This window comes from Azolla caroliniana, unplaced genomic scaffold, assembly GCF_043228905.1.
Source record: "Azolla caroliniana isolate FFs.n. ecotype wild unplaced genomic scaffold, voAzoCaro1.0.p SCAF_11, whole genome shotgun sequence".
Lineage (NCBI taxonomy): Eukaryota > Viridiplantae > Streptophyta > Polypodiopsida > Salviniales > Salviniaceae > Azolla > Azolla caroliniana.
In genome coordinates this window covers 21,935,193-21,960,069 of record NW_028230446.1, presented here as the reverse complement: position 1 = coordinate 21,960,069, position 24,877 = coordinate 21,935,193, and the positions used below count along the sequence as shown (strand labels likewise).

Sequence of the window (24,877 nt, the reverse complement as noted above, 5' to 3'; positions counted from 1 at the left end):
TGTATGTATGTGTGTGTGTGTGTGTGTGTGTAGCTCCTTTCCTTGGAGGAGAAGCAATGTTTGTTTTTCTTTCTTTTTGATGGGCCGCACAAGACCCGCCGCTCAACTCTCCAAACTTAACCCTAACCCTCCATCGTCTCACTATCCATCCAGCCCCACACCCCCCCCCCCCCCCCCCCCAAGTGAATCTCTCACTTGCCCTCGTTTACTCCGAGTCTCGAAATTAATTAGTTCGTTTACCTCCCACGAGTTAAAAGTTGGCGCTCCGTTGATTTAGGCTAAGACAATCCCCTAGGTGTATACAAAAAGGTTTGTGCATTGATCCCTTTGTCTTCCCACCCCCATCGTGAGGGGATCGTAGGCCCTTTCTCCAATCCTCTTTAACATTTGACCGCTAGTTAACCCTCATTTATATCATGGTCTTATTATCGCGGACATTAATTGAAGCCAATAAGATTATTTGTAATCATACTCCTATTTTAAATCTTGTTATGCTACTTTGATTAGAGTGTTATTTGTGAGCCGATTTAAAATTGACCATATTTTTGGAACATTTTTACAAACCGAAGGATATTTTGGTTATCTAAAAAAGCATAGGGATATCATGATTCGTTTTCAGATAATTGGGACTAGTTCTGGTTTTCTCACATTAACAAGTGAAGGATGTGTTGAATTGTTATATTGAGCCATTGGATGCATATGCCACTTTTACCCTTTGCAAGTTGACTTTTGATGACCCAAGTGGAGAAGCACATGCATAAACTAAGCTTCTTTGACATATTAAAGATATTAGTCCTTGTCCAAAGCAAGTGAATTGAAAATTCGCATATTGATACGTTGGTTAGACCATATATTTAAGTGGTAAACCATCACTAACTTTGTTATATATTCTTAATGCTTGAATTTTTCTACACGAAAAATGCTCAAAAGGTCAATTGAGCACGAGATGATACAATTTTATTTTATCCATGATATAATCAAATAGCATCAAACTTATTTGAGAATTGTTAACGCGGCACAAATTCTAAGAAGCAACCTTGAAGCCCAACTTTGTGATTCTTGGATTTTGAGAGTTAACCTCACATGAAGATCATTTATCCAATACTTTGCTCCTTCTTATATCATAGCCTTTGGGGGAACCATACAACTTTCATTACTTTGGTTTAGAAGGTGGAAAGGGAGCATGATGCTTACATGGTGGCAATCGAGTAGTTGTGAAAATCTAGGTGGATAGTCAAGTTTTCTAAAGCTAAAATTGATTATGGTAGACCAATATGGTTCCATGTTAACTTATACTAACTTTAAGTCAAGTTGCTAACAAGTCATTTGTAAAATGTTTAATTGTTATTAACACAATTGACCTTGTCTCTTGAGTCTTGACCACAAACATCGTCTTTGTATAATGCATTTGACAAGAGTCCCTTTGTTGTAATCAACCCTTGACAAGAGGACAGAAATGTTATTTTTGTAGCCTAATGGTTATGGCATGAGTATGTTGACATCCTAAACTTATCCTAGTAAATGCTCATGGTAACAAAATAAATAAATGTGTGGGTGTTGCGATGATGTGGACATTTCATAAGTGCATGTATACCACATACCATATTGTGGATCTTTTCATACATGTTTCCCACTTAATGCCACGTGTCAAGCCATGAGATTTATTTAAAGAAGGTGGAAATAAGAGAATCTATACAAGTATGAATATAAACATTGCTTTGTGTGCGCTCTAAAAAATGAATATATTGTTATAATGTGAACATTGGAAAGTAAGTGACTTCATATAGTATCTCCTTTGTTCATGTTTCTTATTACATTTGTTTTGATTCCATTTATATTAATCTTGTGATCCATGTCAATATGTCACACACCCTTGTATTTTTCTTGACCATTTGGGTTTGCTAAAGTTTTGTAGAGAAATCAATGTCCAACACCATAAACACCTTTTGTGATTGCAAGCTTCCATAACAAATACATCTTGTGGTTCTTTGGTCCTTATCTATCCCAGAGTGATGTCGTTATTGCATTTCTTTTTCAAAATGCACTCAAGACAAGGTCATCATGAGGATAATATATTTAGCCTTCTTCTTTCCATGAAGCAACCTCAAAAAATGTTCGATTTAGGTGCGAAGAAACATTCTTCGACACTTTGCTTCATCATTCGTAGGTTAATTTTTCGAGTTTGTTTACCTTATTGGCTACAATTTGTTGTTTTCATGATAGTGTGTCCAAGGTAATGTCATGGTCACCTTGTCTTGTTATCGCCTCTAACCTTCATCTTTGCCCCTTTGTTAGGGTTGTTTGCATTCATAGCTGTAGCTTGTTGATGATGTCATTTTGCTAACATTGCCTCATTGCTTGTGCACTCTCGAAAGCATTGCCAACAACAATACATTCACTTCCACGAGCTATATCATTGTCATTGACGATATGAACAATAATGTTGAAACAACTCTTATAGACATTGTAACAATAAAGGGATAAGAAGGTGTAAATTATTTGTGGTTCAAGATTTGTTTGTCATTTGATCACCATTGGGTTTAGGTTATGCCAGGAGGATATTGATAAAATGATAGTTTTGAAGATATGATGGCTTTCTACTTCAATTGTAATATATACACATTGACAATGTATAGTGTGTAAATGCATCGGGCCCGGGCACAATACCATGATCCACTCCAAAAAGGCTAAATGGGTTTATCATGGCTTACAAATACCCTCACATGTTATTTATTCATTATATCACAAAGTTAAAGTTCGGTGAATACAGTTTAGTGTGCATTGTGCAATCATAAGCAAAGCCACGTTCCATCTTTTATATGATTTGATTAGTAGTGGTTCAAATTCCTCCACATCAAATCACCACTAAGAGGAAATAACATGCCAATCACAATATCCCTAGGATAAGAAACATAAATCCCAGAGGCCAAATAATTAAGTTCAATGAGTAGCAATGTCCTTGAATTGCACTTTTTTGTTAGAATTGATTTACAAACTGAAAAATCTTCCACATAAATTTGCTAATGTATTTGTAATATTTATTCAACTTCACATGAGTTATTCATTATAACGGATAAGAATTTCTCAGTTGCACAAGGAATTGAGTCTATGAACTACTTCAATATTGTAGGCAACACTACTACAACTATGATGTGTTGTTTTATGGATGAGAATCTAAATTGTAGGAAATGCATGTCTAAAATAAGAGAATCAAGTTGGGGACAACATATGGAGCTTAAATTAAATGGAAACCTGAACTTTGACCATACTAATGTGTCACTAAAGAGATGCAAGAGAAATTATTCTCCCTAGATGCATGTATTACCTTTGTAATCATACAAGCGTGTGAGAATTGATTTCAATAGTAAATTGTCGCATAAACAATATTGATTTCTCCCAAATAACGTCCATAGTCTAACATTTAATGTGAGTGATTTTATTGAAGAATGTGCCTTGCCCATGATAAGAAGTATGGAAACATGGATCAATACAATGAATGTGCCAAAAAAGGTACAATGTCCAAGTATAGTAATGTAGAATTTGAGCAATATCTTAAATATAAACGCCACATTTTAGCCGCTCAAACCGCCCATGAGGCAACTGTTATGTTAATGCAAGAGATATGGAGTGAAGTTGTAGCCACTCTAAAGAGCCAATATGATGGCCTCAAGGGCAGATCCAATGAAGTTGAAAGACAACGATTAGCTTTCATCCAACAATGGTCATCCTCTCCATTTCTCAAGTTAGTGGTGGGCATCCACATAAGATGGAATTGTCATGTCCCTACACTCTCATCTGTAAAATTTTATACCTAATGGAAAGAGTTTTTTTTTCCAAAAAGAAAAAGAAAAGACCACCACAATAAGGAAACAATAAAGAGTGAAAAGGAGGATTTTGAAATACGTTAGGAAAAGTATCAAAGCCTTGGCAATGAAGACTTGAGGATTGAGAAAGAGACATAAAAAAAGATCAACAACCACCTTACTCTTTTTACTCTTCATAATAGTTGAGAAAGTGAACTATTTTAACACTCTTCATAATGTAGCATAACTTGTTCCCTTCCTTCTCCTTGGTTTTATGCCATTCATTCTCAGCTATTATTGGGCTAAACTGACCTAGCCTTGTATTAAATATTGTGAACTCTTTAATAAGTGAATCACAACACATTGGGAATAGTCACACATTGTATTGTTCTTTTTACACACATCAATCACAAAATTATACACACATTGAACATCCACCTCAAACCATACCTTCAAACTAAGTTTGTACTCACCATCTATATAATCACATTACCTATGCATTCAATATCCACCTCTATTGTGACCTTTCCAAGTTGCAAGTTGGACCGGAGTAAAGTTCCAACTATTAACTCAAAGCAATGAGTCTTGCAATGTTCCCACTATTTGCAATTTCTATGCTCACTTACAATGAAGAAGACACTACTCAATTTTTGTATGTTTTCATCAATAAAAAGGTAGACATAGACAAGGTTGCATATAACAAAAATGTCTTCATGATGTCAAGTCTATCTATATTTTGTATTTACTGAACATGGGGGTGAACTTACTACTTCCAAAAAAGCCCCATACATGGTCTAAAATATTCCACAAAACAACTATTTGACGCAAGTACTATGGCATTCCAAATCATAATAAAACCACCATTGGAATTAAGTAAGGGTGGATATTTAAATGTGGCAAATAATGGTGAAGCATTTCATTCCTAGCCTAGCGGTGAAACCAATTTATAATACTATTCCTAGATTGTGAACATTTCCATCATAATTCTTCATCATTGGTTGGTACCTATCCATAGATCCCAAAATGCCTGCACAAGAAAGGACACTACCACCAAAAATTGATTAAATAATAATATATGAGATTTATGAGTGCTGGCTGAGCCATGCTTGGACTAACTAGAGGTATTCATGACATCTAATGCAATGGTAATTCATAATTCTTTCTACAAGGCTGCCAACTTGGGGAACAATACTTTTGGTTTTTTGGTTCCAAAAATGAAATGTGAGCGAGTGGTTCACGATCAGTTGAAAAGACTGATCAGTTTCCAGTTGCTGCTGTTCATTAACTGGTGCTGCAAAGTATCTGTCACATCAAAATACACCACTTTATAAAAAAGGTTATTCATAAATTCAAATATTCTTTTAACGTATTGTACAAACCTAGCAGAGCTGAACATATTGAACAAATACCTATTTGAGTCTCTTATGATTGTTTTCTTTTCAATTGACAAACTAAACTAACCATACCTTGTAATGTTTTCAGAACTCAAAGGGAAGAAACATTCAGGGGACTTGGTATACAATTCTCTGATTTGTCGTGTGCTCTCCTCATTACCAACTCTAGTTGCATTGGCAACACGTGTCAACAGCTCCGCACCATTGAAATCTAGAAGCTCATCATCATATGTAGCTGCGAATTCCGCAATACACTCTAACAAGAAGGGACTGCATACAACATAACATGATTCAGAATAAAGAAATGCATGAAATGTGCTTCCCGCAAAGTCTAGAAAGGAGATCTGGACTTAGTTTGAAGATTTCAAGTTTAATATTCCACATACTTAAAACATCATGTTTCACAATAGATGAGGCATGATACAATCACCATTCTTATACGTTGAGCTCGCTGTGTAGCACTGTACCATTGGAATGAAAAGATTAGGGTTTAGGGACTGGAACCAATCCTTATACGTTGATGATACCATATAAACAAAGCTTGGTGTGTAGTACTGTTACCATTGGAATGAAAAGATTAGGGTTTAGGGACGGGAACCAATATTCTACCCAACTGAGTAGGTTTGGGATTATAAAATGATAGTAGACAAAAAAGAAAAAGAAAAAGTTGAAATGAAATACTAAGCTTGTTTCCTAATTTCATAGCTGGGATCTTCCATGAGTTTGGTTTTGTGGCAACAAGCAAAGAGCATCCTAACATAGTCAGCAATGGGTCTGTCCAAGAGAAGAGTCTATAAGGTGCTTTTTAGTGATCTCTTCAGCATTTCTGACTGAAAGGGGACGCTCTGGCCTAGTTTGACTTAGCAATGGTGGAAGCTTAGATGAGAGAAATATTGAGAGCGATGCACCAATATATGTTATAACATCCATAGGATAATAAATTGGCATCAACCTATACCTCTTAGACTTCCAAGCTGATGATGCAGGTTTGATTCCCACTACTGGCTATAAATACAATGCAGGGTGAAATCGTCATCCAAAATGATCCATGCCTTTTGTTAGGACCAACAATCTTTATAAAGCACTCTCGCTAAGTGTGTACGTTCGTTGAGGACTTTTTAAATGGTAGGCCAAAAAGATAAGTAAAAAAACTATTCTCATTTCCTGATTTCACTGTTTGGATTTCCCATGAGTATGGTTGTGGTTGAATAAACAAGCCAAGTGTATTCCTAGTGGCGATGGCGATGGCTCCATCCTTGGTAGGAGTTTTGCTAGGTAAAGAACCTTGTAGGAATTCTTGATAATCACGCCTGATGTTGTCATATGCAAGGTTTTCCAAATTGACATTTTCTTCTGTTTCTAGAACATTGAGGATACATTGCCCACATGCTATTTTTATGCCCACTAGTTCCCATTTTCAATGTGCATGAGCATGTGAGTATTAGTTGACTTTCAATGTGGAAGAGTAAATCATGGAGACACAATCTCATGTTCCTAGTTTTTCCTGTATGTGCATGTCATCTTGCCAACCATTCCTACATGTCATATTGGGAACCATTTTCAGATGCCTCGGATCCAGCTGGATGAAGGAAATTTCTCATGTGGCCTTGGGAAGGTGATTATGGGGCATTATCTTACTTTCAATGGGATTGGCTTTACTCAAATAAAACATTTAGTACCTCATTCATCATGAATGTTTCTACAAAGTAAATACATTGTAGGGCATAAAACTCTGTGGCCTTGGGAAGGTGATAATGGGCCATTATCTTACTTTCAATGGAATTGGCTTTACTCGAATAAATCATTTAGAACCTCCTTCATCATGAACGTTTCTACAAAGTAAACACATTGTAGAGCATAAAACTGTCTGCCCTTCTTCCAGTCTCTAGATGCATTCCAGGATACAGAATTGTGCTGTTAATTCCTAAATGGTGGCATATAATTTTCTTTTATATTTATTGCAGTGTTGGTCTGATTGGTCATATTGCCCCCTCTGGCCATTAATATCATTACCCTCAACATCATATATTTCATTAAGCAAGGTTGCTGAAAAAATGCCTCTCCAAACCTTAGTTCTCTAAAGCAGGGTGTGCAACACTCATGCATTACATACTATTGTTCTAAATCTCCTATCTTTGAATTGTGCTCAAGTGGCACATGCTCTCCATTCTCCTATATTTGGGGCTCTCCTTCTTGGCCCCTTCCCTGTCTCCTCCCATCTGAGAGACTCAGTTCCCCATGGACTCCTTTCGCTACCTCAAACCTGCAGACTCTCCATGTCCATCCCACGATCTTCATGTTGGATTCATCAGAATGTTGTGATGGCTACGTTGCACGAGAATGTTGGGTTCACTGGAATGTTGTGATGGCTGTTGCATTGCATGAGAATGTCGGGTTCACCTTTGTCTGGTGGAGGAAACATGTCGGTCATGGATCTTTTGTCCCACTGTCACATGAGTCAAGATATTTCAGCCAATGACAAATGTTGCTTTACTTCAATAAATGTCACTGACAACTAGCTATAGCATGGTGGTGTAAGACTACACCTTATTGCTTAAGGTTTTCATGATATATCGGCACAAGGTTGTCCACACTCAGGCAACCTAGCTTGACATGGCTTATTAGCTTTTAAAGGCTCATATGCCTCCAAAGGGAGAATACAATATCTACAACTATTAGTGCACCAATCTGTAAGATCATAGTGTCTCATTCAATGCTCATAAGCTGATGTAGACATGGAAACCTTTGGTGGTATACTCTTCCTGAGAAGATCTACAGGGTTATTATATATCTGCGTACTTTGACAAGTTCCACATGCTTGTCCTTAGGGGCCCATATAACGAGATGCTACCTTACCTGATGTATTTGGCCTTTGCATTCCATTGTCAGTGTCAAGAACACATTGCAAAGTAATCACCTTCACAACAGGGAGATAATCTCATCAAAACCAGCCCCTTGATATGCTTGAACCCTTTAACAACTACAGGTTCCATTTTACCACTTTTGCTTCTCATCATCCGGAGTGAGCTTCATCTTATTAATCCATTCATATGATAATGCTATCTTTAGGAAAACTAATCAAATCCCATGTTTTGCATCCATCTCAGATTGCATGGCATACTCCCCCTTGTTATCCTCATGCATCATAGCTTCTTCATAACAAGAGGTCTCTCCACAATCTTTATATCTATCATGAGAAACATGAGCAGATCTCCTTAATGGAGGTAAAGTATAATAAGCATTAACAGGCTTTATATGTGCCTCAGCATTCAGCCTTTATCCATCCTCATCAATGTGTTTGGGGCGCGAATGAAACATGGCATTCTTAGCTAGATACACAACACTCTGGCTATCACATCCTAACACAGGAGTACTAACAGACATGCCAAGATCTTCAGCAAGTCTGCTGAGCCATATAGCTTCCTTTGAAGCTTCTGTAGCTGAAATATATTCAGCTTCAGTAGTACTAAGTGCTACAATCTTTTGCAATTTGGAGCACCAAGACATTGTTCCACCAGCAACTGTAGATATATACCCGCTAGTACACTTGCCCGTATCCAAGTCACCTGCCATGTCTGCATCACAACATCCCTGCAAACTTAATGCACCCTTCCCATAGCATAAACATTTCCTCTGTGTACCTTTAAGATACCTGAAAACACACTTGACAGCCTCCCAATGTGCTTTGCCGCAATTAGACATATAGTAACTGACAACTCCCACTGCATAAGCAATATCTGGACGAGTAGCTACCATAGCATACATTAGAGAACCACATGCTGATGCATAAGGAATTCCCTTCATAGTAGTGACTTCCATCTCATCCTTTGGACAATCACCCTTGCTAAGTTTAAGATATGAAGGTAAAGGAACTCCAAGGGACTTTGCTTCTGCCATATTAAATCTGTTAAGCCCTTTTTCAATGTACTTTTCTTATGACAAAAACAACAATTTGTCCTTTCTGTTTCTACTGATTCTCATGCCCAAAATATGCTCCGCACTTCCCAAATCTTTCATAGAGAAGACCAATTTCAGTTGATCTTTTAGAGCATCAAGACTAGTATTTCTTTTCCCAGCTAGCAACATATCATCCACATATAGAACAAGTAGGATGGGACTGTCATCGATATCCTTTTTCGTGTATAAACAATGATCTACATAGCTATGATCAACGCCTTGAGAAAACATAAAAGTATCAAACTTCTTATACCACTGTCGTGGTGCTTGTTTTAGGCCATACAGACTATGTTTTAGTTTGCATACCAAATGCTCCTTGTTAGGAACTACAAAACCCTCAGTTTGTTTCATGTAGATGTCTTCATCAATATCACCATGCAAAAAAGCAATCTTTACATCCATTTAGTACAACGCCAGGTTAAGCATTGCAATGAGAGCAAATAGCACACAAAGTGTGGTCATCTTCACAACAGAAGAGAAGACCCCTACAAAGTCAATACCTTCCTACCCTTGGCAACTAATCTTGCCTTGTATTTTGGTTTCCCTTCAATTTTCTTTACTTTATAAACCCACTTATTCGGAAGAGCTTTCCTTCCTTCAGGTAAGGACACAAGATCCCAAGTATCATTTGCACACAAAGATTTTATTTCTTCTTGCATTGCAAGCTCCCACTTAATGCTAAGTTCACATGACATTGCCTCCTTATAAGTAAGAGGTTCACCCTCATTTGACAGCATGCCATAATGCAAAGAGGGGTCCTATCTATGAACCTACCTCCTTAAACGATTAGACCTACATAACCAATGATCAGTATTTTTTGGGATTGGTTCTAAATCTGGAGGGAAATCAGTTTCAGCACTTTCTGGCTGTTGCAAACCATGTCTAGCATGTTCAACATCTATATTGTGTTGTTTAGTACCTTCATCTCATTGTCCAACACCTTCATGAGCATCTCTTTGCTGTCAAACTTCTTCTAGCTCAAGGATAACCGGTTGATCATCATATTCAACATTTGGTATAGCATCATGAGGTTTATTTTTAGATTTTGTGGATGGCTGTAATTCTTGAAATGTAACGCTCTTAGAGTTCCCAACAAAGGAACAAGCATTTTTCCACAATTTTTCTTCATTAAAAAGAACATCCCGGCTGCATACAATTTGTCTGGACTGAGGTAACCAAATCCTATAGCCCATTTCACCTTCATCACCATAGCCCATAAAAATGCCCATAGTAGACTAAGCATCGAGCTTGTTTCTCAGCTCACTTCTAATGTGTACAAATGCATCACAACCGAAAATTCGTAAATGGTCATATGAGGCTGGTTTGCCAGACCAAACATCCTTAGGGATTCCATCCTTTAAGGACTTGTTGGGAGAACGATTACATATATGAACCGTGGTTTTTAATGCTTCTCCCCAAAATTCATGAAGGAGATTAGTGTGAGAAAAGCTGTTAAGAGCAGCAGCGGAAGAGTTAGAACAAAATAGACACAGCCAAGCTGTGAGAAGGCTGTTAAACAGCAGTAGAAAAAATGGTTGCAAAGCGTAGAGACACAGCCAAAGAGTTGTGCTTGTTTGTAAGTAGCAGCAGAAAATAATCTCCTTACAAAAGAGGCTGGTATAAGCCTATTTATACAAAATTGGGAATGGTTGTTTGGTAGTTAAGAGACTCTTGTACTACCAAACAGGTACAATAAACTAGGAATAAGAAAAAAGGGCATATCTTGGAAAAAGTGGAAGAGACAAAAGGCATTTAAAGCATTGCAGATTCTAGAGAGAGAAGGCATTTAAATAGTTGCAGATTCTAGAGAGAAAAGAATCTGGGAAGAGAGAGAATGTAGTACAGAGATAATAAAGATGAAAGAGAGTGCAGGTCTGGAGCTGCCACCCTCCAACACCTCCTCTTAGCTCCAGAACGGCGGTCCAACATTGAGTCGATCGAGGAGCTGATCAATGGCTTGCCTTGGAAGCGGCTTAGTAAATAAATCAGCCACATTTTCTTGAGTAGGGCAATATGCCAAGTTGATGACTTGTGATTTTACTAATTCACGAACAAAATGGTAGTGCACTTCGATGTGTTTTGTTCTACCATGAAATGCTGAGCTATGTGCCAAGGCACGGGCATTTTGGCTGTCGGTGAAAACTACAATAGGAGAGTTTTGCAAAACACGAATGTGAGAAAACAATTGCATTAACCATAGCAACTCACAACAAGTATCCAAGTAGGCACGGTATTCAACTTCCGTCGATGAAGTAGAAACTGAGTTTTGCTTCTTTGATTTCCAAGAAATCAAACCTGAACCTAACATAAAACAATAGCCAGATGTGGACCTTCTAGAATCAATATCACCTACCCAATCAGCATCTGAGTAGCCAACAAGCTCAATGCCGCTTCTAAAAGACAGACCTTAGTCGAGTGTGTTGGCCAAATACCGAAGAACTCGAATAACTACTTGCCAATGACTTTGTCTTGGAGCAGTTGAGAATTGGCTGAGAATACTCACGCTATAGGACAAATCAAGCCTGGTATAAGTTAAGTGAAGAAGGGACCCAATTAACCTTCTATATTTCGTGATATCCTCAAATATGGGAGAATTGTCTTCATGAGATAGCTTTGAGTTTGGATCCATTGGACAGGAGAGTGGCTTGCAATTTGACATGCTATAGGTCTCAAGGAGCTGCCTGAGATACCTATGTTGGCTGAGAAAGATACCACCATGTGATTGATAGACCTCCATACCTATGAAATAATGGAGAAGTCCTAGATCAGTCATTTCAAAGGTTGTTTTGAGGTCAACGCGGACCTCCTCGATTTTATATGCAAGAGACCATGTAATTAGAAGGTCGTCAACATATAATATGATCAAGGAAAGCAAATTATCTTGGGAAAAAACATAGAGATTCTTGTCAGCATTACAGTTTTGAAACCCAAGAGCGAGAAAGAAGCTATCAATTTTGTCATGCCACGCTTTGGGAGCTTGCTTTAAGCCATACAAGGCTTTGTGTAACCTGTAGACCATGTTTTTCTGCTCTAAAATCTCGAAACCTGGAAGCTGTTCAACATAAACCTCCTCTTTCAATTCACCATTAAGGAAGGCCGACTTGACATCCATTTGAAAAATGGGCCATTTGTTGTGAGCAGCAAGTGCAAGCGCACATCGGATAGAGGTGTACCTTGCTGTTGGAGCAAAAGTTTCCTCGTAATCCACTCCTTTGACTTGTGAGTAGCCTTTTGCCACTAAACGTGCCTTGTGCTTATCCAAAGTACCATCAACATGGTATTTGGTCTTGAAAATCCATTTCAGTCCAATGACTTGTCGTTGTGGAGGCTGTGGGACCAGCTCCATATATGATTCCGCTCAATGGAATCAAGTTCAACTTCCATTGCTACTTTCCACTTTGGAAGAACAAGGGCCTCTTTTGCTGTTGTGGGTTCTTTTGATTGCACAACAGGGCACAATAAGGCAAAATTGCATGAGTGAAGAGGCCGTTGTGACTTACGTGTTCAAGAACCAGATGTATACTCATGAAGTTCAGCATCGGAGAGATGAGAATCACGAATGGTGGCTTGAAGCCACTTGGGAAGTGGTGGAAGATGGTTTGTAGAGGGAGGGGAAACAAGTGGAGTTGAGGGAGAGGATTGAATTGTTGGCGAAGTTAGAGATTGAGTAGGAGGAGATGGGGGCCTTGAAGATGAGACATCTTCGTCTAAAATAGGAGATTCCGGAGGAGCTGGGATTTCAACCATGAACTCAGGTGAAATCCTAGAATCATCCAGCTGAGACTCGACATAATGAACATCCCTAGAGATGACTAGGCACTTTGACTCTAAATCCCATAACCTGTATGCTTTAGATTGTGTGCTGTAACCAAGAAATTTGCATTTCTTGATTTTGTACTCAAATTTCGTCCTTTTATGATCTGAAATGTGAACATAAGCATCACAACCAAAGACTTTAAAATGAGATACTGAGGGCTTTACACCTGTAAATGCTTCTGCAGGCGTCATTCCAACAACTGCTTTTGTTGGGCAGCAGTTGATGATGTAGACTGCTGTGTTGACAGCTTCACCCCAAAATGAGAGAGGAAGATCAGATTGAGATAGCATCGTACGAGCCATCTCTTGGACTGTCCGGTTCTTGCTTTCCACGACTCCCATTTTGTTGAGGAGTATTGGGTGTAGAAAATTGGCGAGCAATGCCTCGTTGAGAGCAGAAATGGTGGAAAGCTTTGGAGATAAACTCTCCACCATTGTCCGACCTGATCTTTCGAACTTTCTTCAATGTCTCGTTCTCCACGAGAGCTACCCATTCTTGAAATTTTGCGAAGGCTTGGGATTTTTCTACAAGAAAATAAACCCAAACCTTGCGGGAGAAGTCATCAATTATAAGCATGAAGTAGCGTGCATAACCAAGAGTAGTGGTTTTCATGGGACCACAAAGATCCATGTGCACTAACTCCAAGATAGATGTTGCTCGGTGAGTGGCTTCATGCGGGAAAGGCTCTCGATGTTGCTTGCCATGAAGACAAGCAACACATGGGGTATTGGGAGATTTGAAAATAGGAAGACCCTCAACTAGTTGGGAGGAGGAGAGCTTTTGAAGAGAATCATAGTTGAGATGACCAAACCTAGCATGCCACAACGTGGGATCTTCTTGTGCCACCAAGGCATGAGAGCCTTGAAGAAGATGAAGAAGATGAGATTTGGAGTTTTCCAAGGGGCTATGGGAACTTTTCAGACGGTATAAACCCCCTTCTTGTGTGCCACTAGCTACAATTTGTAGGTCGTTGGCGTCAATGACTTCCAAAACTAAGCTATCAAAGTAGACTCCATAACCTTGCTTGGTGATTTGGTAGACTGAAAGTAGGTTGGCAGAGATGCGAGGCACATGTAGCACATCTTGAAGAATGACAAGTTCTTCATTTGAAGAATTGTTAAGAAACACATTACCCACACATGAAGCCTTAATGCTTGAGGCATCTCCTATGGAGATTTGGGAGGAGCTAGGTTTCACATCATGCAAAATGGATTTGTCATAGGTCATGTGTGAAGTAGCACCACTGTCTACTAACCACTCATCCATGGTTGAGGTAGTTGGTCCAGCCAAATGTGAAGTATGTTCCTCAATGCCAAGGAAAACTGTTTCTTTGGCTGAGTGGGCTGAGTTGGATTTCGGTGTAGGTTGATTTTCGGTAGAAGAAGAGTTCTTAGCATTGTCCCTTTTCTTTTTCCGACAATCCGGCTGAATGTGACCTTTGTAGCCACAATAATGACAAGTGAGCTCCTTGTAAGCTGGGTTGTTTGGCGGTCTTGGATTGGGTTTGTTGTAGGAGTTACCATTTTGCTTCCACTTGCCTTTACTTGTCGCATGTAGAAGCGTCTCATTGGAAGTTTGAGCACTTTTCTTTCTTGTTGCCCTATCTTGTAGCATACCAAGAAATGTATTCATATCAGGTGTGTTGGGAAGAAGAGAAATTGTGTCACAAAATGCTGAGAATGACTCGGGCAACTTTATCATTAGACGATGCACAAACTCAACTTCAGTTGACTTGCTTCCCAAAGAAACTAGTTCCTTTTGGAGAGTAACAAATTGCGTAATTTGATGAATCTTGAGATTAGCTAGTTGGTTCTTAATAGCTATCATTTGAGCATGATTAGCTCGATGGTACCTCTTTTTCATGGATGTCCATAGTTCATTGGCTGTCTCTTCATTTGTATCTTGAAATTGATGAGCGATGCTCGGTTTAATATTAAACATGAGGAAAGCATGGGCACGAGAATTCTTATCCAGCCACGCTTCAATCTCAGCGTTAGATGAGCCAACAACTGATTTGGTTGAAGAGGATGAAGTTACTGGTGGTTTCTTGTCACTACCATTCACTACATTCCATAAATGATGGTATTGTAACAAGGTCTTTATTTGTAGCTCCCAATCCAAGTAATTGTTCCCATCCAAGATGGACTCTTTGGGGAGTTGGGGAATGGTTGATGAAACAATCGTGGCATGTGAGGCCATGGATATCTTCCTCTTGAGCTACAACTGGACAATTTACAGCAGTTGTAAGTAGATGCTCAAGGTCTTTCTACTTCTCCCTAGATGCTAGGTGAGGCTCAGATGAGGGGAAAAGAAAAGAAAAGAACCTCCTTTGTAGGTTGGGAGGGTGGCTGCTAAGAGAACCTCCTCTATAGGGTTGGGAGGGAGGGATAAAAGAAGAGAGGTCTGTGTGCTCTTTGGCAAAAAAAAAATTCAGCTTGAGGATATGGAGACCTCACTGCTCTGATACCATGTGAGAAAAGCTGTTAATAGCAACAGCGGAAGAGTTAGAACAAAATAGACACAGCCAAGCTGTGAAAAGGCTGTTAGACAGCAGTAGAAAAAATGGTTGCAAAGAGTAGAGACACAGCCAAAGAGTTGTGCTTGTTTGTAAGTAGCAGCAGAAAATAATCTCCTTACAAAAGAGGCTGGTATAAGCCTATTTATACAAAATTGGGAATGGTTGTTTGGTAGTTAAGAGACTCTTGTACTACCAAACATGTACAATAAACTAGGAAAAAAAAAAGGAATATCTTGGAAAAAGTGGAAGAGACAAAAGGCATTTAAAGCATTGCAGATTCTAGAGAGAAAAGAATCTAGGAAGAAAGAGAATGTAGTATAGAGATAATAAAGATGAAAGAGAGTGCAGGTCTGGAGCTGCCACCCTCCAACAATTAGCTGTGGACAGCATGCACCGTACTCACTCATAGCAATGGGCACGGTTTCGGCTCAAACCGAACCGAACCGCTTAACAGTTTATTGGTTCAAAGATAAATAAACCGTTTGGTTTGGTTTCAAACATAGTACGTAAAATTCGTGTTCGTCAGCTATATCATTCGTTTTCCTACGTTGGAAAACGAACACGAATGATATTCAAATATTCGTGTTTTTTTTTCCTTTTTTTTGTTTTTTCCCTCTTTTTCTCCTTTTTCCCCATTTCCTCTGCACATCAACGCTACACTCTCCTTTCCTCTCCCATCAGGCCTTGAATGATCTGCTACTTGAACCTTGAGCTTGCATCGTGCACACTAGTCACTAGTGAGTCAATGACCACATCTTCTCCCGGCCATTAATTTCTGCATACCAACGAGATTCACGTATGTTTAGGGTTAATAATAGGGTTTAAAGTTGTTTAAACTTTAGGGCTATGTAGTACAGAAATTTCTGTAGTGGTTTTGTAATTTTTGTAATTTCTATCATTTCTATAATTTCTTTGTTATTAGAATTTACGAAAAAAAGCATATTGTTATGTATTAAGAAGGTAATGTGTTTTTTTTTTGCAATTTTTTACCTTGAAAAAATATTTATCTTATAGTAAATAATTTATCCAAAAGTATGGTATTTATCATTCTTCGAGGGTGTTTACCATTCTCGAATGATTGAATCATTCTCGAACACGAATGCACGAATGGTACGTATGGTTCATACTATGGTTTCAAATATTATGATTCAGTTTGGTTTCGGTTCGGCTCGGTTTTGAATTTCATGGTTTAGCGGGTAAGCAGCTTATCGGTTTCGGTTTGGTTTGGTTTTGAATTTCACGATTTAGCGGTTTCGGCTTATGTGGTTTGGTTTAAAGCTTTAAAGCTTTAAACATTTTGAAGGTTTAAAGGTTTATTGGTTTGGTTTGGTTTTGATTTATGATAAACCGGTTTGGTTTGGTTCTAAAATTTTCATAAACGGTTTGGTTTAAATGGCTTCATAAAATTTAAACAGTTTGGTTTGGTTTTTAATATAAATAAATGGTTTGGTTTGGTTTGGTTTCAAGGCCTAGAAACCAAACCGCGCCCATTGCTACTCGCTCACACAATGTCCTATTATACCTTTCTGCCACCCCATTTGGCGAAGGGTTATATGGAGCTGTAAGCTCTCTTTTAATAGCATGTAAGTCACAAAAGGACTTAAATTCTGCAGATGTAAACTCACGCCCATTATCTGTTCTAAGACATTTCAGTTTTGTCCCTTTTTGGGTAGTCACAAATGCATGAAAAGATTTAAATGCATCACCTTTTTTTTTCATCAAGTACACCAAAATCTTCCTAGAATAATCATCGATAAAGGAAATAAAATATGCAGCACAGCCCAAAGATTTTACAGGCATACTACATACATCAGAATGCACCAAATCTAGCACATTTGGTTTACGAGAGACACTAGAATAATAAGAATTTCCAATCATTACAAAAAACCAGCTTTGATCCTTTAACATCAAGTCTTTTTAGATCAGAAAGGACTTCAAGTCCTTTGTGGATCATATGTCCTAATCTCTTATGTCAAAGCTCTAAACGAGAGTCAAATTCAGCAATAGCAAGAATGACAATAAAGCATCAATAACATCTATTTTGGTGATTTGCATGTCTTGAACATGAGCTATGTATGAAGGCATCACTTGTAATACAAAGTACATCACCATCTTCACCAGATAGGTCTTCAATGATAACATTTGAAGCCATATTAGCTTTCTCTACTGTATTAAACTTATCATCTTTGTTTTTCTTCTCTCCTACATTCTTCTTCCTTTCTAGTTCCATCTTCAAATATCTACAATCAAGTTTCTTATGACCTTTACGGCCACACTGATAGCATGTGATATCTTGTTGCTTTCTTTTCCCTCTACTCTTACTTCTATTTCTTTGTCCTACATTTGGGTTCCTGTTATCATATCCCCCCCTAATATTGTATGTTGAACCACTACCTTCTCCACTAGATTTTCTTTTGATCTCTTCATTGAGAATAGAGCCCCACACACCATCGAAGGTCAAGTTGGGGCTATTAGACAGTGAAACAACTAATGTTTCCCAAGAATCAAGTAAAGTCATAAGTAAGAAGATAGCTTTGAGCTTGTCATCAAAAGCTGGTAATCCTAAATCTTGTAGTCGGGAGAGAGTACCTATGAATAACGATAGATGATCTATTGCACCTTTCAACTCATCAAGCCTCATACTAACAAGTTTTCTCATCAAATGCACCTGATTCACAGGGGGAGTATTCTCATAAGTTGTCTAGACTTGACAGGCAGTAATCAAGCCCTTTATATCTACAAAAATCTCGTTAGAAACAGACATTTTAATATATGTAATGGCTTTCTTATTCAGAGTGTTCCAAGCATCATTTTCCATGCTCTCTAGTTTCTTTTCCTCGAGAGCATCTTCACAATCTCTTAGAAAGAGGATGCCCAGCATACGCTCTTTCCACAATTCGAAACCTTTTCCATCAAATCTCTTGATTTCAAAGAGGTTTTTCACTTCAGTTTATGTGGAGACCATAATATAAAGTGTATAAATTTTGATTGAATGAATCTTAAATGTAGACTTTTTGCATATTTTCCAAGTGCTAGAGAGAAATCCAGTTGAGGAGACATCATCATCGAGTTGCACAATTAGCACAAACTCTTCGTGAAGGTTGGAACGTAGTCTACAATCTTTAACAAAAAAGTGGTACCATTACTGAAGCAGAAATGAATGTCACATGCACAGTCATCAACCAATCTCATGCTTCCATGATGTGTCATCATAGGAGGCAAACCACCACCTATGAGGGGTGACATGGAAATGAACTCCAGAGTAAAAAATCCAGTCTTGCAGATGTGAGCTATCATCTCTAATCAAAGTGTGCGGTGGGTCAACCTTCTTCGCACATTTTGCCTTTTGTGACATTCAAATTATATGTGGTTGGGTTCGCCTTCAAATTTGGAAACTTTGTCCTTTGCTTTGTTATCACAGCCCAGGCCACACATATGTAAGTAAGCCAATTTATTGAGTGTTGATTGTGGAGGAGTCATTGGATCTTAGCCATTGAAGGAATGGATAGCATTGTTGGCTTGCAATTAGCATTGAAGCTTTCAGTAGAGCTGCTCGTGATGTTGTCAAATTGCCACCAGCCTTCAAGCTTGGTGGTAATAAGCTTCTTCGAGAGATAGAAAGAGTGGCCGCTCCAAAAGTAATCGCCATGGAGCTGCCTGCCGGCTGAAAAGAAGTCTTTTAAAAATAGCTTGGTCGATGTCAGGGCATCAGGATTTACATCTACTTCAGTGCAAGGTAATATCAGTTCTATTCAGGAAGTTTTTTGCAAAGGGTGAAATGACATGGCATCCTTTTTTAGACTATCTGGTTGAAGTCTTTGGACTACTTGATGCATCTTGAAGTCAGTTGTTATTGTCTCAATTATTCTTGAGCTGTGCTGCCATTTTTGGTAGCATTAAAGTGTGTTCATGCAATTGTGTGCATATTGGTTGGCACCCTTGTGCTTAGATTGCCCATTGATTGGATCACTTTTGTGTGCATTATTACTTACTTTCTGGAGCATGACACCAGCACACATATGTTTGACGGCACTAACAACACCATGTAAAAGCACCAAATAAAGCATACTCTCATTATAAGGCGTCAACTCTTACCAATAGAAGGTATGCAGCCCCACAATTTGGATAAGGCATGTGCATCTTATGAGAAGCCCATGGCTACAAATAAGGAATACATGATGAAATAACTTTGCAATTCAGAATATCTTCCGCGTGATAATTTTCATGCCAACATATTGGCTCTAAGACTGCAGCTAGCGGGTTTCTAGGGGAAGTATTTAGCAAAAACACTAATGTCTTGAAATCAAGTATAAACATCTACATGGCTAGCAATAGGAGAGTATCCCACTTAAGGAGCAAATCAAGGCTAAAGATGGATATCGAATGCTTGCATTGTTGCAAACAGGGCCATTTAAAGAGCAATTGTCCAACATGGAAAGGAGACTTATTAGATATCAATCGATTGATTGTGATATATAACAAGTTTTATCTGCTTGATTCAAACCAATGTCTCTCACTGTATGAGCAATATCCCATGTGGGTTTCTCATAAGATGTACATAGCTTGTCTCGAAATTCATTTAATGGGGCTTCCTCCGTCATATTTATATATACATTACCCATAAGATACTTGTATATAATGAACTTGTCAAATCATTTGACATCTTTGGATGATCACATCCTTTATTTGGCACCTCCACATTGTAAAGTTAGTGTCACCAAGATTTGTTATATATGAATAATAAATACCTTGCTTTATCAAAAGCCATGACAGCGCCGTTTAACCTCTTTTTGGAATTTCTTAGCATTTCCATACACATGGTATTATGTAATTGTAATAAGTTCAAAGGCTTGAGTAATATGACATCCGTGTCCAGATAGACTCCACCATACCTGGATTATAAAATGTATTCAGTAACCAATAAACATCTTGCTATTCATTGAGATTTAGCTCTGAAAAACTCACTTGTAGAGAGCTGCAAGACGTAGTAATTCAGTATAATGAATGTAGAACAATTGTGACTTCCTCCAAGTAAGCCAAACAGATGCAAAAACATCAGCCGGAGTCCCCTCCAGCAACTCCTCCAAGTTTGGTTGTACTACAGCGACCTTGAAGCTAAAAGCAAAAATGCAAAATATATTTTCAGCCATACTTCAATCCATGAAGAATCGCTGACATTTGAAGCTCCTAATTACTCAAAACTTTACAAAAGTACAAAGAGCATACGATGGTAAAACAGCAAACAGTTTTATTCTTTATTCATAAGTGTATTAAGATTATATTCTACAATAAGTCAATGCTTGTAGTGCAATGATTAAAGAGGTATATTTGGGAACAGAATGATCAGATCAGTGCCCATCTTTTAGCTGCTTATTTAAACACCTGTTTCACTATATTAAGTTTTACAGGCAAGCAGCAAAAAACACCCTCTGAAAAACGTGAAGAAACCATGGGTAGCAGACTCATGACAAAAATGCATGCATAAATGTAGTACAGAAGATGCATTGGAGACCAGCCGGATCACACAATCTGCCGATTTTCTGACGATATACTACAGATATCAGTTCCTGCACTTATCGAAGACATAGTCCATAACCAGAGAGCAAAGCATAGGCTCACGAAAGATACAAGTGGTTGGACGCTACCTTGTCCGCTTCTCCTATTGGAAATGGTGTACTAAAAAAGATTGGTTATGTTATCAGCAATTGATCAAGATTCCAGAAGATATGAATATGTATATGCCACATATCATGAGTAGTGATGGGACAGCGCAGAGTGTCATTGCACCAGATTGAAATTGAGATTGAGATTGGGCATTCAATTTGCATAATCAAAGAAAGAGTATATGTGCAAAGTTTGCAATAATATTCATAATTCACCATCAACGATCGATGTCCTATCCTATCTGGTAGGTTGATCTGGTTATTTCCTCATAGAGGATCTAGAAATAGAAACACATAAAAATGATCCCCCAATCACATATATTCCGAAAGGAAGTAGTCAATTGAGGGCTCTTCCCAACAGACCTACTCGTGTGATAAATCCTCATATACTTTAAGCATATAATCCCCCAGCCTCCCAACAAAAATTTGCAATGCATAATCTATGTAATTTAATCCTAAATACTTATGCTCAGTTTGCACATGGGGCGCAAAGGGTATACACACAGTTATCAATGAGGACTTAGCAGCATACCCATCAACCACAAAGCTCTTGAAAAAGTCGAGCCCAATTGTCTCAGAGAATATTACAACACATGCCTCGGGATGGAAGTATAACAGACTTTCTAAACCACGTTGATATCTGACACTGTAGCTCCATGGAGGAGTAGTCCAAGCCATAAAAACATTAATAGAGCAGTTGTTCCCCATAAACTGCTCTATAAACTTAGTTAAACTCAATGTGGGATCTAAACCTGGAAAGAAACTCCATTTTCTTCTTATGGGGTTAAGTCCAGATGGTGAATCCACACTTTTGGAAAGACCATGTTCTTTCAAAACTTCAGAGGACCTTAGAGGATGAGAAGTTGAAATCTCAAGGATAGATCGTTCAGCTGCTTTGCTATTTCCCAAGGATGATGTATTATTTACACCTCCAGCAATTGCTATAGTTTCTGATTTTTCTCCAGTTGAAACAGTTTCAACATTTTCACGTTTTACATCTTCGTTTCCAACTTGAGTTATGGATTTTTGAATTTGAGCTCTTCGGATGGCTTTTAATATAGCTTTGTCACTTCCACTCAGACCACTGGCAGCAAATGTATCAGGATCCTGCAAAAGAGGGTTATTCGAAGGATTTAATGGATCGATGGGGGCTTTAATAGACCGATCTTTCCTGTTAGGATCCATTTTGCTCAGTTTCTTCTCGGCCCACAAGCGCTTATTTCCACGCAAGAGTAATGCATCTTCAATATCTGTCACCTGTAAAATTTTATCCCTTATATCTTGATCTAAAGGCTCATCGTCTGAGCTAAAGATTGGGGAGCATTTACTACAAGTGTTGCCATTCCTACCAACAATATGACCACTACGAACTACATGATCTAACTTTTTGTCACTGCTTCCAGTTTTTACTGTAGAAATAAATTGGTTTGATGAGCTCCCACGATTACCGTCCTTTCGAGCAACACCCAGCAGATGATCCCATACAATTCCAGACCGTTGGGGACTGCTGCTCTTATGTATTGCATGATTGATAGTGGTTAATTGTGGGTCACTGGATAAATAGCTAGATTTATTTCTGCCTCCCATATCCTCCAGGGGATCCCATCTTGGAAGAATTTCTATAAGTCTATGTCTTTCTAGAGACTTCAACGAGTTCATTTCTACATGAATCTCATCGCTCCTCTCTTCCTTTATGGACCCCTTGGCTGTTCTGTTGACAACCATATCTACATTGTCAGAGACCCTAGAAGGCAAATGTTCTGTTTTCTGCGATTTTGATCCATAATCAATTTTGACATGTCCTTTGTCCACGATACTTTTCTGAGATCTCTCATCATTACCACCTTCGGCCCCAAGAATTCTCCCAAATTTTTCATCACGGTCTCCTTCGTCCACACCACTTCGCTCGAATTTCTCATCATTGCCTTCTTCATCCACAAGCCTTCTCTCGAGCTCCTTAAGGCTACCTTCTTGATCTTCTTCTTCTTCTTCCTCTCCCTCTTCTTCTTTCTCCTCATCTTTGTCATCTTCTTTCCCCTCATCTCGATCTCGATCTTTCTCTTTCCCATCCTCATTCATTCTTTCATTTCTTAAATTTCTCTCAACATCCTCCTCTTCATCTAAATCACCATCTATATCCACATCCTCGTCATTTTCTTCTTCTTCTTCTTCTTCTTCCGCTTCCTCCCCTTCCTCCTCCTCTTCCTTGTCCGAAACAGAAGATACATTTCCTATTTTCACATCATTGATCCTTCTCTTCTGCAATGACTGCAATGAAACCAGATCAAAATCCTCTTTTGTTTCTTGACGTAAAGAACTGCCAACCAAACCATAGTTATGTGGATCATCCCCATCGAGCCGATTCGTCGCTTTCCCATTAATCATTTGATGATGATGATTCTCGTCACCATCCACAACTTGACGATGATTCTTCTCTTTACTGTTAACAACATCACGACGAGGGAGCTGACGAGCAGAGAAGCTTACCTGAGGAAAGGCAGAGATAGATCGACGTCCAAACTGATGAAATTTGTTGTTGTAATCTTTGATCTGGACAGGGGGGTTTCCAATCTTTGCTTGGAAAATCACGAGGGTGCAGAAGAGGAGAATAACTGTGAGAAGGCCATAGATGCATGCTCTGTGATCGTTCGTCAGTTTCTGTTTCTGAGAATGGGGAGAATTATGTCTATTCAGACGGGTTAGTCTTGATGAGCTTCGCTGCGCCATGGCTTGTCTGCCTGCATTCTCTCTCTCTTCTTTTTCTTCTTCTTCTTGTTTCCCTCTCTCTCTAGAAGAAGCACACACTTTCCATGATCCCACCCAGAAGCAGGAGGATGGCAGGGCAAAGACATTCCTCTCGGGATGATGCAATTAATGGATGTTGACACCCACATAGATGCTCCATGGGATGATGGATCATGGGCCTACTCCACTCATCTCATGGGGCATTCTCGTTCGAAATCACAGCGCCTAGAACATGGCTCGATAAGAAAATCCATAAGATGGGCTTGTCTCGCATGGGCCATACATTCAACTTTTTGTATAAGAGAGAGACTATGAGAAATTGCACCAATCCATAGTGCGTTGGTTATTAAAATAATGTCATAACAACCATTTAGCGTCTAATGGAACACAACGATATTTATATGAAATTTGGATGGTCCTCGCACCACAACACATCAAAACTTTGGGTGTTTTACTCTGCAACGCTAGATTGGGTTTGATCATAACATATAATCCCAAGATGGCAAGAGGCCATCCAGTAAATGGAGTGCACAATGAGAACAAAAATGATCATTTCAACCATTCATTCATTCACTATAATGACTGCATCATCGCTGAAGAGAAACCCAAGAGTGGGTGTTTCAAATCGAGGGGGGCTTATGAGGGGCATTTCCGGAAATAAAGAGAAACCCAAGCGTGAGTCCGTTTTCCAATTCTTCTTCTGATCCTTCACTCATGCCCTGTTTTAGATCGTGCTGATGTTCTCGAGTCTCAGAGTCGAGACAGGGGACTGTCGACGAAGGTCCCTACAACTCCAATGGCGTCGAAGCCTCCTGCCACAGCTAAGGTCTTAAATTTCCGTGACATGAATTATTTCCTTCATCCTCGACCTATCAATATCTCATTCATCTGCAATGAAAATTTGTCTCCATCATCGTCTTCATCTCCAAGGTCTCTGAGATTTTTATGGATACGTTTATTTCTTGCGATGAACGTTTTTC

General features: G+C 38.8%; 1 protein-coding gene across 1 annotated transcript; it reads right to left on the bottom strand.

Moving 5' to 3' along the window:
* Positions 1 to 4,842: 4,842 nt before the first annotated feature.
* LOC147858548 (alpha 1,4-glycosyltransferase family protein) lies at positions 4,843 to 23,937 on the bottom strand. Its single transcript, XM_087327993.1, has 5 exons — positions 21,685 to 23,937; positions 20,455 to 20,604; positions 20,238 to 20,381; positions 5,270 to 5,467; positions 4,843 to 5,105 (listed from the first exon to the last, which is right to left on the bottom strand). The coding sequence occupies exons 1-5, from the start codon at positions 23,877 to 23,879 to the stop codon at positions 4,919 to 4,921; spliced, it is 2,874 nt and encodes a 957-aa protein (XP_087184119.1). The 5' UTR covers positions 23,880 to 23,937; the 3' UTR covers positions 4,843 to 4,918.
* Positions 23,938 to 24,877: the final 940 nt, after the last annotated feature.

Coding starts and splice junctions, on each gene's coding strand:
- LOC147858548 (XM_087327993.1), bottom strand. CDS start 23,879: ATGGCGCAGCGAAGCTCATCAAGACTAACCCGTCTGAATAGACATAAT. Junction 20,382..20,454: donor CGTCTTGCAGCTCTCTACAA/GTGAGTTTTTCA, acceptor TTTATAATCCAG/GTATGGTGGAGTCTATCTGG. Junction 5,106..5,269: donor AGTTCTGAAAACATTACAAG/GTATGGTTAGTT, acceptor TTGATGTGACAG/ATACTTTGCAGCACCAGTTA.